At 36.0% G+C, this 20,772-nt stretch overlaps 1 protein-coding gene and 1 long non-coding RNA gene across 8 annotated transcripts in view; one reads left to right on the forward strand and one right to left on the reverse strand.

Annotated features, from left to right (window-relative positions):
• The window catches only part of CEP85L (centrosomal protein 85L), a 248,283-nt gene that overhangs the window by 197,599 nt on the left and 29,912 nt on the right, over positions 1-20,772 (forward strand). For all 7 annotated transcript variants that reach the window (XM_017895947.1, XM_017895948.1, XM_017895949.1 and 4 more), the window contains 2 exons: positions 5,606-5,723; positions 18,904-19,083. In XM_017895947.1, the coding sequence (XP_017751436.1) occupies positions 5,606-5,723; positions 18,904-19,083 (298 nt within the window). The remainder of the gene's footprint in view (positions 1-5,605; positions 5,724-18,903; positions 19,084-20,772) is intronic.
• Positions 1-20,772, reverse strand: part of LOC108544715 (uncharacterized) — a 70,166-nt gene that overhangs the window by 24,055 nt on the left and 25,339 nt on the right. The window lies entirely within an intron of this gene.

Below are 20,772 nucleotides of genomic sequence, written 5' to 3' on the forward strand. Positions count from 1 at the left end.
AAAAAAGCTCATCATCACTGGTCATTAGGGAAATGCAAATCAAAAGCACAATGAGATACCATCTCACACCAGTTAGAATGGTGATCATTAAAAAGTCAGGAAACAACAGATGCTGGTGAGGATGTGGAGAGATAGAAACACTTTTACACTGTTAGTGGGAGTGTAAGTTAGTTCAACCATTGTGGAAGACAGTGTGGCAATTCTTCCAAGATCTAGAACCAGACATACCATTTGACCCAGCAATCCCATTACTTGGTATATACCCAAAGGATAATAAATCATTCTACTATAAAGACACATGCAAACGTATGTTTATTGCAGCACTATTCACAATAGCACAGACTTGGAACCAACCCAAAATACCCATCAATGATACAACTGGATAAAGAAAATGTGGCACATGTACACCATGGAATACTGTGCCCAGCCATAAAAACGGATGGGTTCATGTCATTTGCAGGGACATGGATGAAGCTGGAAAGCATCATTCTCAGCAAAGTAACACAGGAACAGAAAACCAGACACCACATGTTCTCACTCATAAGTGGGAGTTGAACAATGAGAACACATTGACACAGGGAGAGGAACATCACACACTGGGGCCTGTCGGGGGGTGAGGGTCTCGGGGAGGGATAGCATCAGGAGAAATAACTAATATAGATGATGGGTTGATGGGTGCAGCAAACCACCATGACAAATGTATACCTATGTAACAAACCTGCACGTTCTCGACATGTACCCCAGAACTTAAAGTATAATAAAATACAAGATAAATAAATTTCTAAGCTTGTTTATCAATATTTTACAAATTTTAATTTGTTTGGTTTTCATTTTGTTCACCTCAAAATACTTAGTTTTCTTTTTTGACCCTCAGGTTATTTACAGTTATGTTACATTGTTTCCAAATATTTCAGTATTTTCTAGAATTCTGTCTGTAATTGTTTTCTGATTTAATTTCACTGTGGTCAGAGAATATATTCTATATGAATTGAATTCTTTTAAGTTGGTGCTTGTTTCATGGCTCAGAGGATCATCTGTTTTAATAAGTGTTTCATGTATCCTTGAAAAGGATATGTACTCTGCTGCTTTTGTCTTTTGTGGGGAGTATTCTAGAAATTCCTTTTAGGACAAAGTTGATAATGCTTTTGTCTTTTATATTCTCTTGATTTTCTGTCTACTTATTCTATTAATGTCAATTATTGAGATCCAGGTGTTACAATATCCAGTTATAATTGTGGATGTGTCTGTTTCTCTTCTGTTCTATCAGTTTTTTTTGCTTCATGTATTTAGATGCTGTGCTCTTAGGCCCAAATGTCATGACGTCTTAATGAATTGATCCTTTTATTATTATTAAGTTATAATTTTGTCCCTGGCAATATTCTCTGTTCTAACAATCTGTTTTGGCCTGGCAAGTTGGCGCACATCTGTAATTCCAACTCCGAGAAGTTGAGGCGGGAAGATCACTTGAAGCCAGGAGTTTGAGACCAGCCTGGGCAACATAGTGAGATTTCACCTCTACAGAATAAAAAAAAAAAAAATTAGCTGGGCACAGTGGAGCCTATATATAGTCCCAGCTATTTGGAAGGCTGATGGCTTGAGCCCAAGAGTTCAAGGCTGTAGTGAGCTATAATCACACCACTGCCTTCCAGCCTGAGTGACAGAGTGACACCCTGTCTCTAAAATAGAAAAAAAAAAATCTGCTTATATGAATATTAATATAGTTACTCCAACTCTTTTTTGATTATTTTAGCGCAGGTTTTCCTCTTTTACTTTTAACCTGTTTGTGTCCTTATGTTCAGAATGCAAACATACGTTTGCATGTGTCTTTATAGTAGAATGATTTATTATCCTTTGGGTATATACCAAGTAATGGGATTGCTGGGTCAAATGGTATGTCTGGTTCTAGATCTTGGAAGAATTGCCACACTGTCTTCCACAATAGTTGAACTAACTTACACTCCCACTAACAGTGTAAAAGTGTTTCTATCTCTCCACATCCTCACCAGCATCTGTTGTTTCCTGACTTTTAATGATCACCATTCTAACTGGTGTGAGATGGTATCTCATTGTGCTTTTGATTTGCATTTCCCTAATGACCAGTGATGATGAGCTTTTTTCATATGTTTGTTGGCTGCATAAATGTCTTCTTTTGAGAAGTGTCTTGTTCATTCTCCTTTCTTGTAGGTAGTATATAGTTAGGTCCTACTTTTATCCATTCTGCCGGTGTCTGCCTTTTGATTGGGATTATCTAAACCATTTATTTACATGTTGTGATTATTGATATGGTGAAGTTTAAATCTCCTATCTTGGTATTTCGTTTTCTTTTCTTTTCTCTCTCTCTTTTTTTTTTTTTTTTTTTTTTTTTTTTTTTTTTTTTTTGTGACAGAGTCTTGCTGTGTCTCCCAGGCTGGAGTGCAATGGTGTGATCTTGGCTCACTGCAACCTCTGCCTCCCAGGTTCAAGCCATTCTGCCTCAACCTCCCAGGTAGCTGGGACTACAGGCATGCATGATCATGACCAGCTAATTTTTGTCTTTTTAGTAGAGATGGGGTTTCACCATGCTGGCCAGGCTGGTCTCAAACTCCAGACCTCAAGTGATCCACCTGCCTCAGCCTCCCAAAGTGCTGGGATTACAGATGTGAGCCCCTGCGCCTGGCATTGCTGTTTGTTTTCTTGTTGTCCCATCTGATCTTTGTTCCTCTTTGCCTTCTCTTGAATTAGTTGAATATTGTTTTACAATTCCTGTTATCTCTTTTATTGGCATATTAGCTATAACTCTATTGTTATAATGATTGCTTTATACTTCCTTAAAGTATAGCAGTCTATCTTCAAGTAATACTATACTGTTTTATGTATAATGTAAGAATCTTATAAAGTATACTGCCATTTTTTTCTCTTCTAGCCTTTGAGCTATTTTGTCATACATTCTGCATCTACAAAGGTTATACAACCTGGATATAAATTTTTTTTTGCCTTAAACAGTTTATGATCTTTTAATGAGATTTAAATAATAAGAAAATATCTTATGTATTTATTTACCCATTTTTCTTTCTTTTGTGTAAATTCGGGTTTTCATCTAGTATATTGTTCTTTTGCCTGAAGGTATTCCTTTATCATTTCTTGTAGTTGAAGTCAAGGGTGATCAGTTCTTTCAGCTTTTAAGTTTCCAAAAAAGATCTTTATTTAACCTTAAAAAAATATTTTCCATGGGTAAAGTATTATAGGTTAACAGGGTTTTTTTGGTATGCTTTTGTGTTGTTTTACAATTTTTCTTATGTCAAAAAATTTAAGTTGAGAGCTTTTAAATTTTAGTACTTAAAGTACTTCATTGTCTTATTTGATTGCATTATTTCAGTTGAGAAATTTGCCATCCTCTTTATCTTTGTCTCCTTGAATGGATTTATCTTTTTTCCCTCTGGATGCTTTTAATATTTTATCACTGTAATCTATTTGATTTAGATGTACCTTGGCTTAGATTTCTTCATGTTACTTTTATTTGGGGTTCACTGGTCTTCTTGAATCTGTGGGTATACAATTCTCATCAGATTTGGAAAAATTTTGGCCTGTTTTACACAAATATTTTTTTCTGTCCCCTACTCCCACCTTCTGTCCCCTACTGCCACCTTCTTACTTCTTCTTTAGAGATTCCAATTATACATATATTTGGCGTCTTATGATAGTCTTGCTGCTCACTGATAACTCTGAGCTTTTCTGTTTTATTTGTTTGTCCTTTTCTCTGTGTTTCTTTTGGATAGTTTCTATTGCTGTTTTTAAATTCACTGTACTTTGTGCTATAATGCTTAATCTTTTCATCACCATTCAGTGTGTTATTTGTCTTGTATGTCTCTACTTAACATGTTCATTCTTTCTTCTAGCTTAAACATATGAATAGTTATAACAACTAATTTACTATCCTTGTCTATTCTAATATCTGTGTCAGTTCTAGCTCACTTTTAGTTTATTGGATTTTCTTATTATAAGTTACATTTTTCTGCTTTTTTTGCACTCCCAATAATTTTTTGATGCCAGGCATTATGAATTTTAACTTGTTTTTGATGTTACATTTTTTGTCTTCCTGAACTTTATTCTGGGAAGCAGTTTTTGTACTTGCTTTTAAGTTTTGGTAGGTGGCATTAGAGCTGTTTTATCGAGGGTTATTTTTTCCCCACTGAGACAAGACTCATCTTACAAACCCTGGGTTTCTCAGCCTCAGCACTGTTGATTTTTTTTTTTTTTTTTTTTGGATCAGATAATTCACTGTTGAGGGTGGCTATCCTGTTCATTGTAGACATTTAGTAGCTTCTCTGGCTTCTACTCACTAGATGCCAGTAACATTCTGCCCCAGTTGTGAAAATTGAAAATGTCTCTGGATGCTGTTAAATGTTAACTGGTTTCAAACCTGTCCCCAGTTGAGAATTGCTGATGCCCTGGGAATCATGAAGCTTTTTATTCTGGCAGTTGGGAATAGCCAGTGATTCCAAGGCACCCTGAAGCACTGTTCCCTCTGATATTTTTTTTGGTTGCCCTTCTACTCTACACACACCTTCAGTAGTTTCCTCATGCCTGTATTAATTAGTATTCAACCGAATGCCCAAGGGTCATCCAGTACTGTGAACTAACTACAGCTGCCTTGGTTTCTCCAGATTCTCAGCTTTGTCTTTTCAGTTCAGGCAGACTACCATTCCTGTGCTGGGGCTTGAAAACACTCTCAGCAGGAAGTGCAGTCAGTCATAGGGCCCACCTCTTTAGTTACCTATCTCTGAGAGATTACTGTTCTTAATTGCCTGATGGCCCAATGCCTTGAGAGTCTTCACTTCATATATTTTGTCTTTTTAAAAAAATTGTTTCAGGCATGAGGGCAAAACTAGTCCCTGCTTGCTACTCCACCTTGGCTGGAAAAGGAAAGGTTTTTTTTTTTTTTTTTTTTTTTTTGTAAAGCTTTAAATTATTTGAAAAGTGTTATATGACTAATCTCTCCTCACTTATCTCCTATTTAATGTTCTATATGTAGATTTTCTTAAAGGTTAGCAAATTTTAGAAATCATCCTGTGTAGAACAAGGTCTTTTGATGCAGCCTGAAACATACAACTTACTTGTTCCAAAACAAGTAAATAATTTTGGAAGTAATTTTGGAAAACATCAAGCTATTTGTTTACTCATACTATCTTTATTATTCTTTAAAAGCTCCCCTTGAAAACTTTATTATGAGACTTACTAAATTTTTGAAGTTGAGAGATACTACATACAAAGCTCTTAGCATCATGCCTGGCACAAAACAGTTTTAAGATTTATAAGCATACGTATTTACAGAAATTAAATAACTTGCTTAAAGCAAGCTATGAGTTGTTGAAGAAAGCAGGGTGTGACTGTTAGCATCTAAGAGGAACATTCTACAAAAGACCACATTGTAGAAGTACTCTACAGTATAAATACATTGTTACCTAATTCCATACATGGTATTTTGTTTTATAAAAAGATTTTCTGTTATGATTTTTTAAATTGATAATACTTTTAAATTCTTATGTAAAATTATTAGGCTCCTTAAGGTTTTTCTAACTATTAGAAAATTATTACTCATAATGTGACCTTGATTTATGTTTTGCAGGCAGAAGCAACAAATTACCCACCTGCATGAGAGGATAAGGGATAATGAATTACGGGCTCAACATGCCATGTTAGGACATTATGTAAATTGTGAGGATTCTTATGTGGCTAGTTTGCAGGTAAGATTGCAAAGGATTTTGCAGTTGTTTTAGTAATAAAGCCTGTGTTAATAATATACTTATCTTGTAATATAAGGACATTTTAAATCAACTTAATAATGTATTCAGTGCATTTGCATGATTTATATTTATTTATATGTGTGGTAAAAGGTGTCCAACTATAGCCTTCCGTCTGTCCAGACTGCACACCCCTCTCCACACACATACAGAAACTACTGTTGTCAGCTTCTGGTGTATCCCTTCCAGAGTTGATGCATATCACAAGCAGATACAAATGTATTTTATCCTCCTTCTACATTAAAAAAAATATAAGAATATGTACATTATCTGGCACCTTGCTTTTTAAAAATATTATATAAAATTATATAAAACACAATGGTTATTTCTCTATCGTTACCTAGATAATACCCCTTTCCCTTGCTTTTGCAGTTATACGATTTTCCATTTTATGGAGATAGCATGATTCATTCTACCTGTCCCCTAGTCATCAAAATTTGAGTTGTTTTCAGTTTAGGGTTATTGTAAATGATGCTGTAAAGAATAACCTTTATAAATATTGTTTTGCTCATATGCAAATATTCTTGTAAGTTACATTTCCAGAAGTGAAATTTCTAGGTGTTGAGTTTGTGACTTTTACTAATACTGTCAAATTGCTCTTTAGGAGAACAGTGTATAAAACCCTCACTGTCCCCTCCCCAACTCCCAGCCATGCTAACAGAGTGTATTATTAAACTTGGATTTTTGCCCTTCTAGTAGGTCTGTATAGAAGACAGGAGAGATTTATCTCCTTATGGTCATATGGTTTTAATATGTATTTCTCATAAGAGTGATGTTACATTTCTTTTTATAAATTTAAGGGCCCGTTCACATTTCTGTGAATTGTCTTTTCATATCTTTTACTCATTTTTTATGTTAGGTTTTCGGTTTTTGCTTATTGTTTTTTGGAACCCTTTATATATAAAGGAAATTAGCTTTTGTCTATAATTTAATTTGAAAATACATTTTCCAATTTTGTCATAATATTTTCTGTTTATATTATTTCTTTTTCCTCTATGTAGTTTTTTGTACCATGAAGTCTGATTCTAATGAGTATTTTATAAATGAATCTCACCTTTACAAATGAGCCTATTTATCCAAACAATGAATTAACATCCACTGTGCTGAATTCTGATGTCTCAAAAGTGAAAAATAGTTCCTGCTTTCATGGATCTCAAAACTTACAGAGGGAGAGACCATATAGGAAAACAAGTTTGTCTGTTCCTTCTAAATTTATTTGCATTCACTGTAGGTAAGAGACAGTGTCTATGCCATATGAATAGAAATGTAAATGAGGTTAGTTTTGCCCATAAGGAGAGTATAGTCTAATTGGAACACAGATAATAGAGTCTATGAGGCCCATTAACAAAATTTATATGGCTGGAATGGCTACTTTCCCTAATTATTACCCAGTTTTTAAAAGAGCTTTACTTAAAACTTGTTTCCATGTTTTTTTGATATAAACTTTATATTGGTTTATTTCCCAAAGAAAAAAACTGTTGGCATACTTGTTGGGATCTAAAGTGAGACCTGATGACTTTGTGGTGGTATATACTTATATTTGTGGATGTTGTTGTTGTTGTTCTCGTCATTAAGGTCTTTATTCCTGGATTTTAAGTTAAGTGCAGTTGTTTCCTTCATTATATCTTCAAATATGTTGTTTATAAATACTAGAGACATTGGTATATTAAAATCAGGAAATATTGATGAGAAAATAACTGTCAGATTTACTTGAGGCCAAGGCATTTAAGATAGAGATTCCAGCTTGCCTTTTATACTTTAGTTATGAATACATCATGTTACAATTTGGTCTCATCTTGGACTTCTGTCACATGATAGCAAGGCTTTATAGTGCAGTACTGAGAATAATGTACAGTTATTTGAAAATGGTATTTCTAGACTATGGAAGTAGTGCATCTTGCTTTGATAACAGCATTTTAGTAGACTTGTTCAATTTCTCTTTAACATTCTGTCATTCTGAATAAAGGCTTTAATTATATAATTATCATATTACTGAAAGCATGTTAAAAAAATAGGTATCTGAAGGATGAAGCAAATGTTCTTTTGACACAGCATCAGGCCAGTAGAGGGCTCTCCAAGTCAGTGTGCAAGGACAAATAAAAATATTAATATTTGAAAGGATATGTCAAAGGGGTTGTTAAAAATATTAGGATTTTGAAGTATGTGACAAACTGAAATATTGAGAAATCCGATTTTAAAAGATGAGAGCAATTCATAAAAGAGAATACAAGGAAAATCTTAAATACTAAATGGGTATGATAAATATATAAGATAAACTTTTATCAGTAGATAGATACAGAGAGCCAATAAAATGGTGAGGGTTAGAAGAAACAACAGATACAGTAATAAAATATTTCTTTGGCAAAGGGTTTTTTTAAACCTTGGATCTTTGAATGATTTAATTCTTTATGCATAACATTTTGTATAGGCACATTTTTCTGATCCATAACATATTCATCCTAATTCTATAGACACTAGACAAAGAAAATTATGCTTTCAATAATAATTATTGAAATTAATGTCTATTCTAGAGTAAATAAGTCAGTTAGTAAAATAAAAGTAACATTTTAAAATTAATTTATAGATGGAAAACATACTCTTAACAAGTAACTTCTATTTGCTTATTGAAAATTTGACTAACCTTACAATTAAGATGACCCTAGAAGTAGATATCACTCAGTCTCATTGGTAGAGAATGAGAACCATGTCTTTATTTTAAAATCCAAACTTTCTGGATAGTTTTAATGGTAGATTGGTAGAACCAAGGAGTAGTTTGTATTTCCATTTGTACCTAAATTTCCGTCTGTGGTTAACAGGCGTGGAATAAACCGAATATGAAGGACCCTTTTTCTTTACTTAAATTGAAGAAGAAAGAGGTCTCTTCTGTATATATGTGAACCTTGGAAAGACTAACCAAATAGTAGTTACTATTACTAACTTTCATTGATGCATCATTTCTTTTCTTTCCATTTTATTCTTTTTCTTTCCACTTATATCATTTTTTTTTCTATTTCTTCTTCAGTTGGTTTGTTTCTACCACCAAATCTGTGTTAATGAACATTTAATAAAAGGAGTCGCACCTTTACAAATGAGCCTCTTCAACAAAACGCTAAACATCTAATGTGTTAAATTCTGGGGACACAAAAGCAAATAATGGTTTCTGCCTTTATGGAACTAAAACCCTACAGAGAGAGTATATCAAAAAAATTATCCATTTCCTTAAAAATTGTTTATCTTAACTATGGATAAGGTTCCATTTATGCTGTAGCAATAGAAATGTGAATGAAGCTGATGTTGTCCTCAAGGAATGTGTAGTCTAGTGGAGAACACAGACAACAGATAGTTGCAGTGTGTCGATTCCCACAAGGGTTATGAATGAAATGCTTTGGGAACCCCAACTATGAATATAGAAGCTAGTCTTCCAAAGGCCTGGCCAGGCTTCCTGTAGAAAGTGATAATCTAGTTTGAGAACCTGATGAACTAAATGAATTGAGCCAGGTGAAGGGGGTGAAGGAATAGTGTTTGAGGCATAGTGTATGGCATGTGGAGAAGCTTAAAGGAATGAGGAGAAATATAATGCATTTGGAAAACTACAAATTATTCTGTATGGATAAAATGTAATATGAGAGAAAGGTAGTGGTAGATATGTGGTTGAAGAGGTAAGCAAGGGCCAAGTGTTACCAATGACCTGAGGTGTAAAGGTTTGCTTAGGGCTGGCCCAGTTTATGCCTGCTGTGCTGATAAATTTATTAATAGTGCCATCTTTCATTCTCCAGAGTATTCTAGTTTGGTTACTCTGATGGCATAATAGAGATTGGATTTAAGATAGATGTTATTGGAGGCAGGGAAACCAGTCAGGAAGCTGTCTCAATAGTCCAAAAGTTATGTGAACATTTGAATTTTATCTCTAGTGGTCAGAATGAGGAGAAGACTGTTGATTAAACATCTGTATGGCCAAGCCTTGGTAAAATGGGCCAGATTTAATGACATATTTAATGTGGTGAGAGAATTTTTGTTGGCGCCTAGTTTCAGACGCCAACAATTGATTGGTTTATAGAGATTACTATGTTAAGGATCTGTTTAGAGGAGGAAAATAGTGAGTTAAACTTACACATTGTAAATTTGGGGTTGAGTGAAGAATGAGGGTAATATTTGTGGGTGCAGGTCTGAGCCAGAGATAAGAGATTTAGGTGTTGTCAGTCTAGGTGGGTGGTTATTAAAGCCTTGGGCATGATCAGGTGTTCAAGGGAGGGTTTGTGCAATGAGAAGAAAATGAGATCCAGAACTAGAGACAGAGAACAGCAGCATTTTAGAAGGTAGCAGAAGAGCACAACTTGTGAAGGAGCCTGAAGGGAGTTGCTCTAGAAATGAAAGCAAGCAAGGCTTTTTCCACAGAAAGGGAACAGTTGTATAAAAGTCAGAGAAGGCAGATAAAGGCTGAAAAGGTGTTACTAAATGTAGAAATTAAAACATCTGGCCTCAGATTTTTTTTTCTATGTGATTAAGTTCACATAGAGTTTCAACTACAGCTTGTCTTGGTACAAAACACATTTCTGTGGTGCAGATTTGCTCATACACAATTGGTAAATAGGAGAATGATGTCTGCTAAGTTTTCTGGATTGGTTCATAAGTACTTTCCCCCCCAACTCCCTAGGCAAGGGGAGTTACAGTATTGTGAATAAAATTAAAGTATTTGGCCAGCAAAGCAAAAGGCTTAGGATTACCTACTATATTAGCAGAAGCTTTTTTCAGCTTACATAAGAAAATTGTAAAAGAGTACCTGTCCTTCGGGTGCTGTTCCTTGAGAGGTGCACTTCCTTCTTTATAGACTTTCAGTTCACGCCAGGTTATGTTCCCTCCTACTCCACCTGCATGGCAACCCCTGTATCACAGAGTCTACCTGTATCGTCTGAACACCCACCAGACCTCTAATTAAAGTACCACCAGCATTTTGACTGTGTGTGTATGTGGTTTAAATATCACTGTGACCACCTGTTCAGACTGTCCCAAGTTATCTCCTGAGTCACGGTTTTTGTTAGTGCACTAGTTAAAATTGCATCAGTTTGAATTGAGTGTTTTTAATCCTGTTTGTTCCATATGCCCTATTATTTTAGTGTGTGATTTTCAGGAATGTCTATATTGCGTTATAGTAGAAGCACCTGTGTTAACTTTTTAAAAATTTATGAACTTTACTTTTTAGAGCAGTTTTATGTTTGCTACAAAATAGAAATGGAAGTGCCAAGATTTCCCATATCCTCCATATCTTCACATGTGCACAGCCTCCCCCACTATCAACGTTTTGTATCTTAGGGTACATTATTTGCAATTAGTGAACCTATATTGACACACCATTGACACTCAAAAGCCATATTAGGATCACTCCTGGTGTTGTGCATTCTAAGGGTTTTGACAAATTAGTAATGACATGTATCCACCATTATAGTATCATGCAGAGTAGTTTCACTGCCCTAAAAATTTTCTGTGCTCTGCCTGTTCAACCCATTGGACCCCTAGCAACCACTGAACTTGTTATTGTCTCTATGGTTTTGCCTTTCCCAGAATGTTATGTAATTGGAATCATGTAGTACATACTATTCAGACCATCTCTTTTTAAACTGGCTTCTTTCACTTAGTAGTATGTATTTAAGTTTCCTCTATATCTTTTCATGACTTGATAGTTCATTTTTCTTTAGTACTGAAAAATGTTCCACTTTCTGGATATATCACAGTTTAGTGCATGATTTTCCAGTGGTTTTCCAGGAATGCGTATATTTGTATTATAGTAGAAGCACCCATGTTTACTTTTTTTTGAGACGGAGTCTCACTCTGTCACCCAGGCTGGAGTACAGTGACGCGACCTCGGCTCACTGCAACCTCCGCTTCCTGGGTTCAAGCAATTCTCCTTCCTCAGCCTCCCGAGTAGCTGGGATTACAGGAGCGTGTCACCACACTCTGCTAATTTTTGTGTTTTTAGTAGAGATGGGGTTTCACCATGTTGGCCAGACTGGTCTCGAACTCCTGATCTCATGATCCGCCTATCTTGCCCCCCCCCCCCCCACACACACACAGTGCTGGGATTACAGGTGTGAGCCACCGTGCCCAGCCCCACCTGTGTTAACTTTTAAAATTTATGAACTTTATTTTTTAGAGCAGTTTTAGGCTCACTACAAAATTAAATGGGAAGTACCAAGATTTCCCATATCCTGCGTATCCCCATACATGCACAACCTTCACTTACTGAAGGACATCTTGATAATTTCCAAGTTCTGGCAATTGTGAGTAAAGCAACTGTAGTGATACAGGAAAACCAAAGATGCATTTTCCCACTCTACTCTGCACTTGGCACAGTACTTCTGAAACCACATGTATGGTATTTGTTTCCCTACACACCAAGCAGTCAGTTCTGCATATTCTTCAGCAGACACCATTTGGGTGTCTGTCTTCTAATTTAATCCTGACACTGTATGTGTAGAGATCGTGTCAGAACCCACAGATTGAGGACTCACTACCACAGGACTGCCCTCCATTTCAGATCCCAATTTCAAGTCCCAGATGCTTCTTACCAACTAGCTATAAATCAGAGTTCACATAGCCCCTCCCTGGGTTTGATTAACTTGCTGGAACTCAGAAGCATTTTACTTACACTTACCCATTTGTTATAAAGGATATTAGAAAAGATAGAGATGAACAGCTAGATTGAAGAGATACATAGGGGAAGGTATGAGATAAGGAATGCAGAGATTCCATGCCATCTCCAGGGGTGCCACGCTTCAGGAGGGAACTTCTACATATTCAGCTATCTAGAAGGTCTGTAGACCTAGTATTATTTGTTTTTTAATGGAGGCTTCATTATGTAGATATGATTTTTTTTCTTTTTTCTTTTTTTGAGACAGAGTTTCTCTCTGTTGCCGTGGCTGGAGTGCAATGATGCAATTTCAGCTCACTGCAACCTCCACATCCTGGGTTCAAGCAATTTTTCTGCCTCAGCCTCCTGAGTAGCTGGGACTACAGGCATAAACCACCACACCCAGCTAATTTTTGTAGTTTTAGTGAGATATAGGGTTTTACTAGGTTGGTCAGGCTGATCTTGAACTACTGGCCTCAAGTGATCCACCTGCCTCGGCCACCGAAAGTGCTGTGATTAGAAGTGTGAGCTACTGCGCCTGGCCTGTTATTTGTATATTTTGGATAACAGGTTTTTTTTGTTTGTTTTTAGATCAGATGTGTCTTTTACAAATATTTCTCCTGGTCTGTGGCTTGTTTTCTCATTCTCCTGCCATTGTTTTTTGCAGGGAAAAAAATTTTAATTTTAATGAAGTCCAACTTATCAGTCCATCCTTTCGTGGATTCAGTGTTGATGTTATATCTAAAACATCATTGCCATAGCCAAGGTCATCTAGATTTTCTACTTTTTTTTGAAGTTTTATTGTTTTGTGTTTTAGGTCTGTGATCCATTTTGAATTAATTTTTGCAAAAAATATAAGGCCTGTGTCTAGATTCTTTTCTTTCCTTTCCATGTGGATGTCCAATTGTTCAGCACTATTTGTTGAAAGGGCTGTCTTTCCCCCTGTATTGCATTTGCTTCTTTGTTAAAAATCAGTTAACTATATTTATGTGTCCTATTTCTGGACTCTCTATTTTGTTGCATTGATTAATTTTATATTTTATCACTAATACCACATTGTTTTGATTACTGTAGTCTTATTATAAGTCTTGAAGTTGGGTAGTGTCAGTACTCAAACTTCGTTCTTTTCCTTTAATATTGTGATGGATATTCTGGGTCTTTTGCCTCTCTGTATAAACTTAGAATCAGTTCATTGAATCCACGAAGTAATATGCTAGGATTTTGATTGGGATTGTGTTGAATCTATAGATCAAATTGGAAAGAAACAACATGTTCACAGTATTGAGTCTTCTATCCATGAACATGGAATATCTATTCATTTATTTAGTTCTTCTTAGAACATTTTTAGAAGAGTTTTATAGTTATTTTCATATAGATCCTGAACATATGTTGTTAGATTTATACCTATCTTATTTTTTGATTGCTAATATAGATGGTAGTGAATTTTTATATTCCACTTGTTCATTGTTGACATACTGAAAAATGATTGACTTTTGTGTGTTAACCTTGTATCCTGTAACCTTGCTATAATTAGTTCCAGGAAGGTGTTTTTCGTTTGTTTTCACTGTTCTGAAGTTTAATTAAAAACACAGTTTACAAATATTTGATATCTTGTGAAAGCGTTTTTAGGTTAAGAATGGAAATGTGCATAATACATAATCAAATGCTAGGAGGCCTCAACTCCCAGTAGGTCCACACTCAGTGTCTTTTTAGGTTCTTCAGGATCTTCTGTTAAATCTGTAACGTGAATCTCCTGTTGCAGTGAACCCATCATTTAAGTAGGACTCTTGGTATTCTCTTTTAAATGTAGCTTTCTTATTGTGGGCAGTCTTAGAGTCTTCTGCTCTCGCATCTTTGAGTCTTTCCTTCTTTCGAAGAAGCTCTCCAGTGACATTTGTTTTTTATTCATTTTAGCTAGGGTTAGCTTGTGAGCTTACCGAGACTGTGACTGACACAAGTGCACAGTTGGGAAAGAGGCGTGGATGGAAGTGGGAAATCAAATAATAGGCAGACCTTACTCAGACTAAAATAAGTGTTGGATTCTAGCTTAAAGCCTGCCACCAGATGCAACTGTATAATTGAAGTACATCAACTCACTTGCCACTACAAAGACTGCCACTAGATGTAACTTAATTGTTACTTGTCACTCACTGATAGGGTTTTGATATGGATCTGCAAGCAATTGATTTATTATGGTCTCTGTGCCGTCAGACCTCTCTGCTAATGTTAATCTGTACTTGCAGCCGCTTCCTAGTGCTAGAATTACCACCGCAGCTCCACCTCAAATCACCAGGCATTGGATTCTCATAAGGAACACGCAACCTAGATCCCTTACATGGACAGTTCACAATAGGGGTCACACTCCTATGAGAATCTAATGCAGCTGATCTGACAGGAGGCGGAGCTTGGGAGGTAATGCTAGCCATGGCAAGTAGCTATAAAAATAGATGAAGCTTCACTCGCTGGCCCACTGCTTACCTCCTGCTGTGCAACCCGGTTCCTAATAGGCCATGGGCCGGGGACCCCTGAAGTCAGAGTTCTAGGCTGGGGGTTTGATTCTCTCAACACTTTCCATGTTTGCATGGTTTCTGAGGCAAAGGTGGATGTAATTTGTTTCTCTGTTAGTAAGGTTTTCTCCTTACCCTGGCTTTTTTCAGGAGTTTATCTTTGCTTTTCTGATGTTTAAATATAATATGCCTATTTGCAGTTTTGTTTTTTGTTTTTTTTGTTTGTTTGTTTTGTTTTGTTTTAGTGTTTGTCTTACTTGTTGTTTTCTGACCTTCCTGGATCTATAGTACGGTGTCTGATGCCTTCTATTCTCATTACATGTATTTATACCTTTTGTAGTTTTCCCCCAGTTCTTGTATATTGTTTTTTAAGTTTTTTTTTTTTTCTCTCTCTCTTTTTCAGTATTGGAAGTTTCTGTTGTCATATCCCCAAGTACAGGAATTATTTCCTCAGCCAGGTCTACTCTGCTAATGAGTCCCTCAAAGACATTCTTCATTTCTGTTAGTGTTCTCAATCTCTAGCGTTTCTTTTTTATTCTTTCCTAGAATTTTTATCTCTACACTTAAATTATCTGTATGTTCTTGTATACTGTCTACATTTTCTATCATAATCTTATTAATCCTAGTTGTCGAAATCCCAGGTCTGATAATTCTGACATTTTTGCCATATCTGACTCTGTGTCTGATGGTTTTCAGTCTCTTTCAACTGCGTTTTTTGCGTTTTTTGCGTTTTTGCATGTCTTGTGATTTTTGTAGAAAGTAGGCATGATGTCCAAGGTTTAATAAGTGTAGTAAATAGAGCTTCAGTAATGCAGTGGTAAAGTGTACAGGGAAGGGGGAAGTATTCTATAGTCCTGTGATTAGGTCTCAATCTTTTGGTGAATTTGTTCCTCTGGATTGTGAACTTCAGTTTTCTTTTCTTTTTTTTTTTTTTCTTTTTTTCTTTTTTGAGACGGAGTCTCGCTCTGTCGCCCAGGCTGGAGTGCAGTGGCCACCGGATCTCAGCTCACTGCAAGCTCCGCCTCCCGGGTTTACTCCATTCTCCTGCCTCAGCCTCCCGAGTAGCTGGGACTACAGGCGCCCGCCACCTCGCCCGGCTAGTTTTCTTTTGTATTTTTTAGTAGAGACGGGGTTTCACCGGATTAGCCAGGATGGTCTCGATCTCCAGACCTCGTGATCCGCCCGTCTCGGCCTCCCAAAGTGCTGGGATTACAGACTTGAGCCATCGCACCCGACCTGAACTTCAGTTTTCTAAGATTTCATCTTTCCCCACCCTTAGGCGGGACAGGATAGCAGGAGGGCGATGGAGTTGGTATTTCCACAGGGAAGGCCAAAAGGAGCTTGATTTGTGTATTAACCCTCCTCTATGTGGAAGGCTGGAGTTGGCTGGAGTTGGGTTATTTCCTTTACCCCAACTAGGTTAAACTCTGATGAAACCCCAGCAGTTTAGGCTCTGGTAAAATAGTTTCTCCTGAGGGCAAGCATTTTTAAGAATAGAATGCTCTGGCATATTTTAAATGGTTCCTTTTCCCCTCCCCTTGCCAGAAACAGGAGGGGATTTTCCTCTGATACTCACTGAAGATCTTGTAGAACTCCTAGAGGTAAAACTCACAGACTGTGGAAGCCTCCTGTGTGACTGGGTCCCCATGGCATTTTTAACTCTCAGATTTGTCTACACCAAGTCTCTAGCAATTCATTAGTTACAGATTTTCTCACCCTAGCTCTTCTGCTTATGGGGTGTTGCTTTATTAGGTTCTGATCCTCTGTTTCTACCTATCCTTTTTTCCAGTTTTGGAGACGACAGTTTGCTCTGTGACCTCATTTCTCTCATAGATTTTAGAAGACTTGTTGATATTTCAGATTTTTCAGCTTTTTATTTTATTTTTTAGGACTGAGTGGTGACTTCTGACCTCTTTACATTCCGGGCTGGAAACTGGAAGTCTGTATTAACTTTTTATAGTTTCATAGCCTAGCCATCTTCCTGAGTTCCATATCTACCTTTCTGCCTGATGTCCATCTCTACTTGTATGTTCAAATGAAATCATAATCATAGACTCTAGTTATATTAAGTATATCTGCTTAAGTATAACCTATTTTTTCTATATAACCAACTGTTCTTCTTTATATTTACTTCTCCCCAGAATATAATCTTCCATATTACTTAGACAAAATCTTTAACCTTGGTTATCTTTAATATTAATTTTCCATTCACATCTTTAAACAATCATTTTCTCTAAATCCTCTCACCCTGCTTCCAGTTTCTTCATTCAGTTCTCCATGCTCTGTTTCAGCTCCTTGTTTCTTTTCAGCTAAATTAGTTACAATAATTTCTTTAAATGATACATCCATATTCATTCTCAGTGAATCTTGTTCACTGCATCTAGCTTTGTCCTATTTCTTCTAGCACTCTCCTGTCTTTTTCCTCTCTTCTTTTCCCTTTCATCAGACTTGCTGAGAGTCTAGACGCTAGACTGAATGCCGGGGAATATAGAGATTTACAAAGCCAAGTTCACAATTCTTGGAATTCTACAAGAAGGTTGAGACCTAGATTTGTAAGTTTTTCCTTTTATTCCGCCCACTTGTAACCTATAAACATGACAAAATACTCTTTGTATATTCTTTTAACCTTTTAAAATGTTCTTTCTAGAATGCCTGTTCCTTTTTCCATTCTTGCCAGAATCTCCCTGTTTCTCAAAATCTGTCTCAAAAGCCACCTCTCCAGAAAAGCCTTCTCGTCATTTGCTCAATGTCTTCATGTATCCTACTTCCTCTCAATACTTTGTACTTAACATGGCCTTTATTTGGCTACCATATTCATTCTGTTCTATATTATAATCATCTAAAGGCTTCTCTTAACGCCTCTGATGAGAATTTGAGTTTGTAAAGGGTGAGTCTGCCATCTTTGAATTAGCCTGGACGTGATAAATGCTATTTATGTAATGGTTGAATTGCATGCTTACCTTTTGGGAAAGTGTCAGTTCTTCAAGGCCTAGTTCAGGTTTACTTCTGTAACACCCTCCCTTAGCTACTGCACATGTAACTATCTTAGCACTTAGTTTCCATTGTCTTTTTTTGGTCTTTTTGTGTGTGACACATTAAACTAGTGGGATCTTATTTTATTAACTGTAGAATCCCCAGCATCTAGCACAATGCCTACCTAACATATGTGCTTAGTAAATATTTTTTAAATAAATGGAAAAATAACCTCTTTTTTTGCTTTTACAGTACTTTGTTGATATCTTTTACAGCACTTAACCACATGCTGGGTTGTTTAAAGGAATATTCATATTTCCTGCCTTCCTTTTCCAGATTTTAATCTACATGGGGGAGAGGGAATATCTTCCCTTTGAAAAGAATTTCCTTCAAAGCTTTGCCCATAGAAGCAATAATACATTTATTCATTCAACAATTATTTTGTGAGTGCTTATTTTGTGCCATTTTTTCTATGCAATAGGGAATATAAGATGGACACTTTGAGATGGGCAAGAATCCCTGATTCATGGATCTTACTTTCTAGTTAGAGAAACATTCTATTAGTGCATACTGAATTTAGTATTAGCTGGAAATGATTACCTGTGAAGACATTTTCTTTAGTTTTATTTATTTACTTAGAACTTTCACTTTTATATGGTTAATATATATAGTACTATTTACATGTTGAAGTATACTTTTAAGTCAAATAATAGCTGTCTTTCATGAAATTTCTCCTATATGCTGGGAACCTTACATACTTTATCTTTCTTCAAAAAACGCTGCAAAGTAGGCTTTATTGTTTCTGTTTTAGAGATGAGAAAACTGGAGTTTTGAGATGATAAATAATTTGTTTTAATTATGGTGCATAACTAGGAAGCAAGAGAACTGGAATTTAAATCAAGGTGTGTCTGTTCATACAACCTATATGTACTCCTTATATTACACTTCATTTCCAATTTCTTCACATTTGTTCAAGACAAACTTTTAAAGTCTTACTGCCTTTTTTTTTCCCTAACAGCCACAATATGAGAACACTTCACTCCAGACACCATTTTCAGAGGAATCAGTTTCCCATTCCCAACAAGGGGAATTTGAGCAAAAGCTTGCATCTACTGAGAAAGAAGTTTTACAGCTTAATGAGTTTCTCAAACAAAGATTAAGCCTATTTAGTGAAGAGAAGAAGAAACTGGAAGAAAAAGTAGGTATTTGTAATAAAATTGAATTAGGTCAACATTTCATCAGCGTATAATTATTTGTCTGTCATTTACCGTGTCAGGTGTCATACCAAGGTTATATATACGCTTATGTGGAGGTGATTAAATTTGTAGTAACTTTTGAGAAGCGTTCTGCTATCTGCAGAAATCCAAGGATTTTCTTTGAGGATAGAAATGCTCTTGTATATCTTTATAACAAATAGTGAAGTATTTTAAAAAATCAATTGTGTACACCAAATAACTGTTCTTTTCCATATTGAATCTATGATTTCATTTTTTTTTTTTTTTTTTTTTTTGGCATGTTGGGCATAAAGGGTTGGTAAACGAAGGTGGCCTATATTTAATAGTGATGCAACTTAAGTTATTAAACTGAAGCCCCTGATTCAAAATAAGAAGCCAAAAGCCAAATATACAGACAGGAACACTGTTTGATCTTTCTGCCTTTATTAAAATTATTTTCACATATTTTATTCCATTTTATTATCATTCACGATTAAGTAGGACATGTGCCTAGCCCTAATTTATTGAAGAGGTACAGATTCATGAGCTGCATAGTGGCAGCAGTGGTTTTAGGCTTCTCCTTTTAATCTACTCAGCTTAGTTTTGAGCCTCCCATTCAAGTGGTCATAGAGCAGATCACCATGATTTTCTTTTTTCTTGCTCATCGGTGCTTACTTTATTTTTTTCAATTATAGTTCCATAGTTTTTGGGGAACAGGTGGTTAGTTACACGGATAAGTTCTTTAGTGTTTTTTTCTGAGATTTTGGTGTACCTGTCACCTAAACATTGTACATTATACCCAGTGTGTAGTCCTTTGTCTCTCACACCCCTGCCCCCATGTTCCCAAAATCCATTATAGCATTATTGTGTCTTTGCATCCTCATAGCTTAGCTCCCACTTAAAAGTGAGAACATACGATGTTTGGTTTTCCATTTCTGAGTTACTTCGCTTAGAATAATAGTCTCGCACTCCATCCAGATTGCTATGAATGCCATTATTTTGTTCCGTTTTATGGCTGAGTAGTATTTCATGGTATACATACACACACACACATGCATGTACATGCACGCCACATTTTCTTTATCGATTCATTGGTTAATAGGCTGGTTCCATATTTTTGCAATTGCAAATTGTGCTGCTGTAAACATGTATGTGCAAGTGCTTTTTATGTAATGACTTCTATTCCTCTGGACAGATACCTAGTAGTGGGATCAAATGGTAGTCTTACTTATAGTTGTTTAAGGAGTCTCGACACTGTTTTCCTTTGTTGTTGTACTCGTTTACATTCTCACCAGCAGTGTAAAAACATTCCCTTCTATTTCATACCAACATCTGTTTTTTAAAATTTTTAAATTATGACCGTTCTTACAGGAGTAAGATGGTATCTCATTTTGATTTTAATTTGAATATCCCTGATAATTAGTCGTGTTGAACATTTTTTCATATGTTTGTTGGTCATTTGTATATCTTCTTTGAAAATTACCTATTTATGCCCTTAGCCCGCTTTTTGATGGGGATTATTTGTTTTTTCTTACTGATTTGTTTGAGTTCCTTATAGATTCTGGATATTAGTCCTTCGTTGGATGCATAGTTTGTAAATATTTTCTCCCACTTTATAGGTTGTCTGTTTACTCTGACAATTATTTCTTTTGCTGTGCAGAAGCCTTTCAGTT

The sequence above is a fragment of the Rhinopithecus bieti genome, unplaced genomic scaffold (genome assembly GCF_001698545.2).
Source record: "Rhinopithecus bieti isolate Rb0 unplaced genomic scaffold, ASM169854v2 scaffold_27321, whole genome shotgun sequence".
In the NCBI taxonomy this organism is placed as follows: domain Eukaryota; kingdom Metazoa; phylum Chordata; class Mammalia; order Primates; family Cercopithecidae; genus Rhinopithecus; species Rhinopithecus bieti.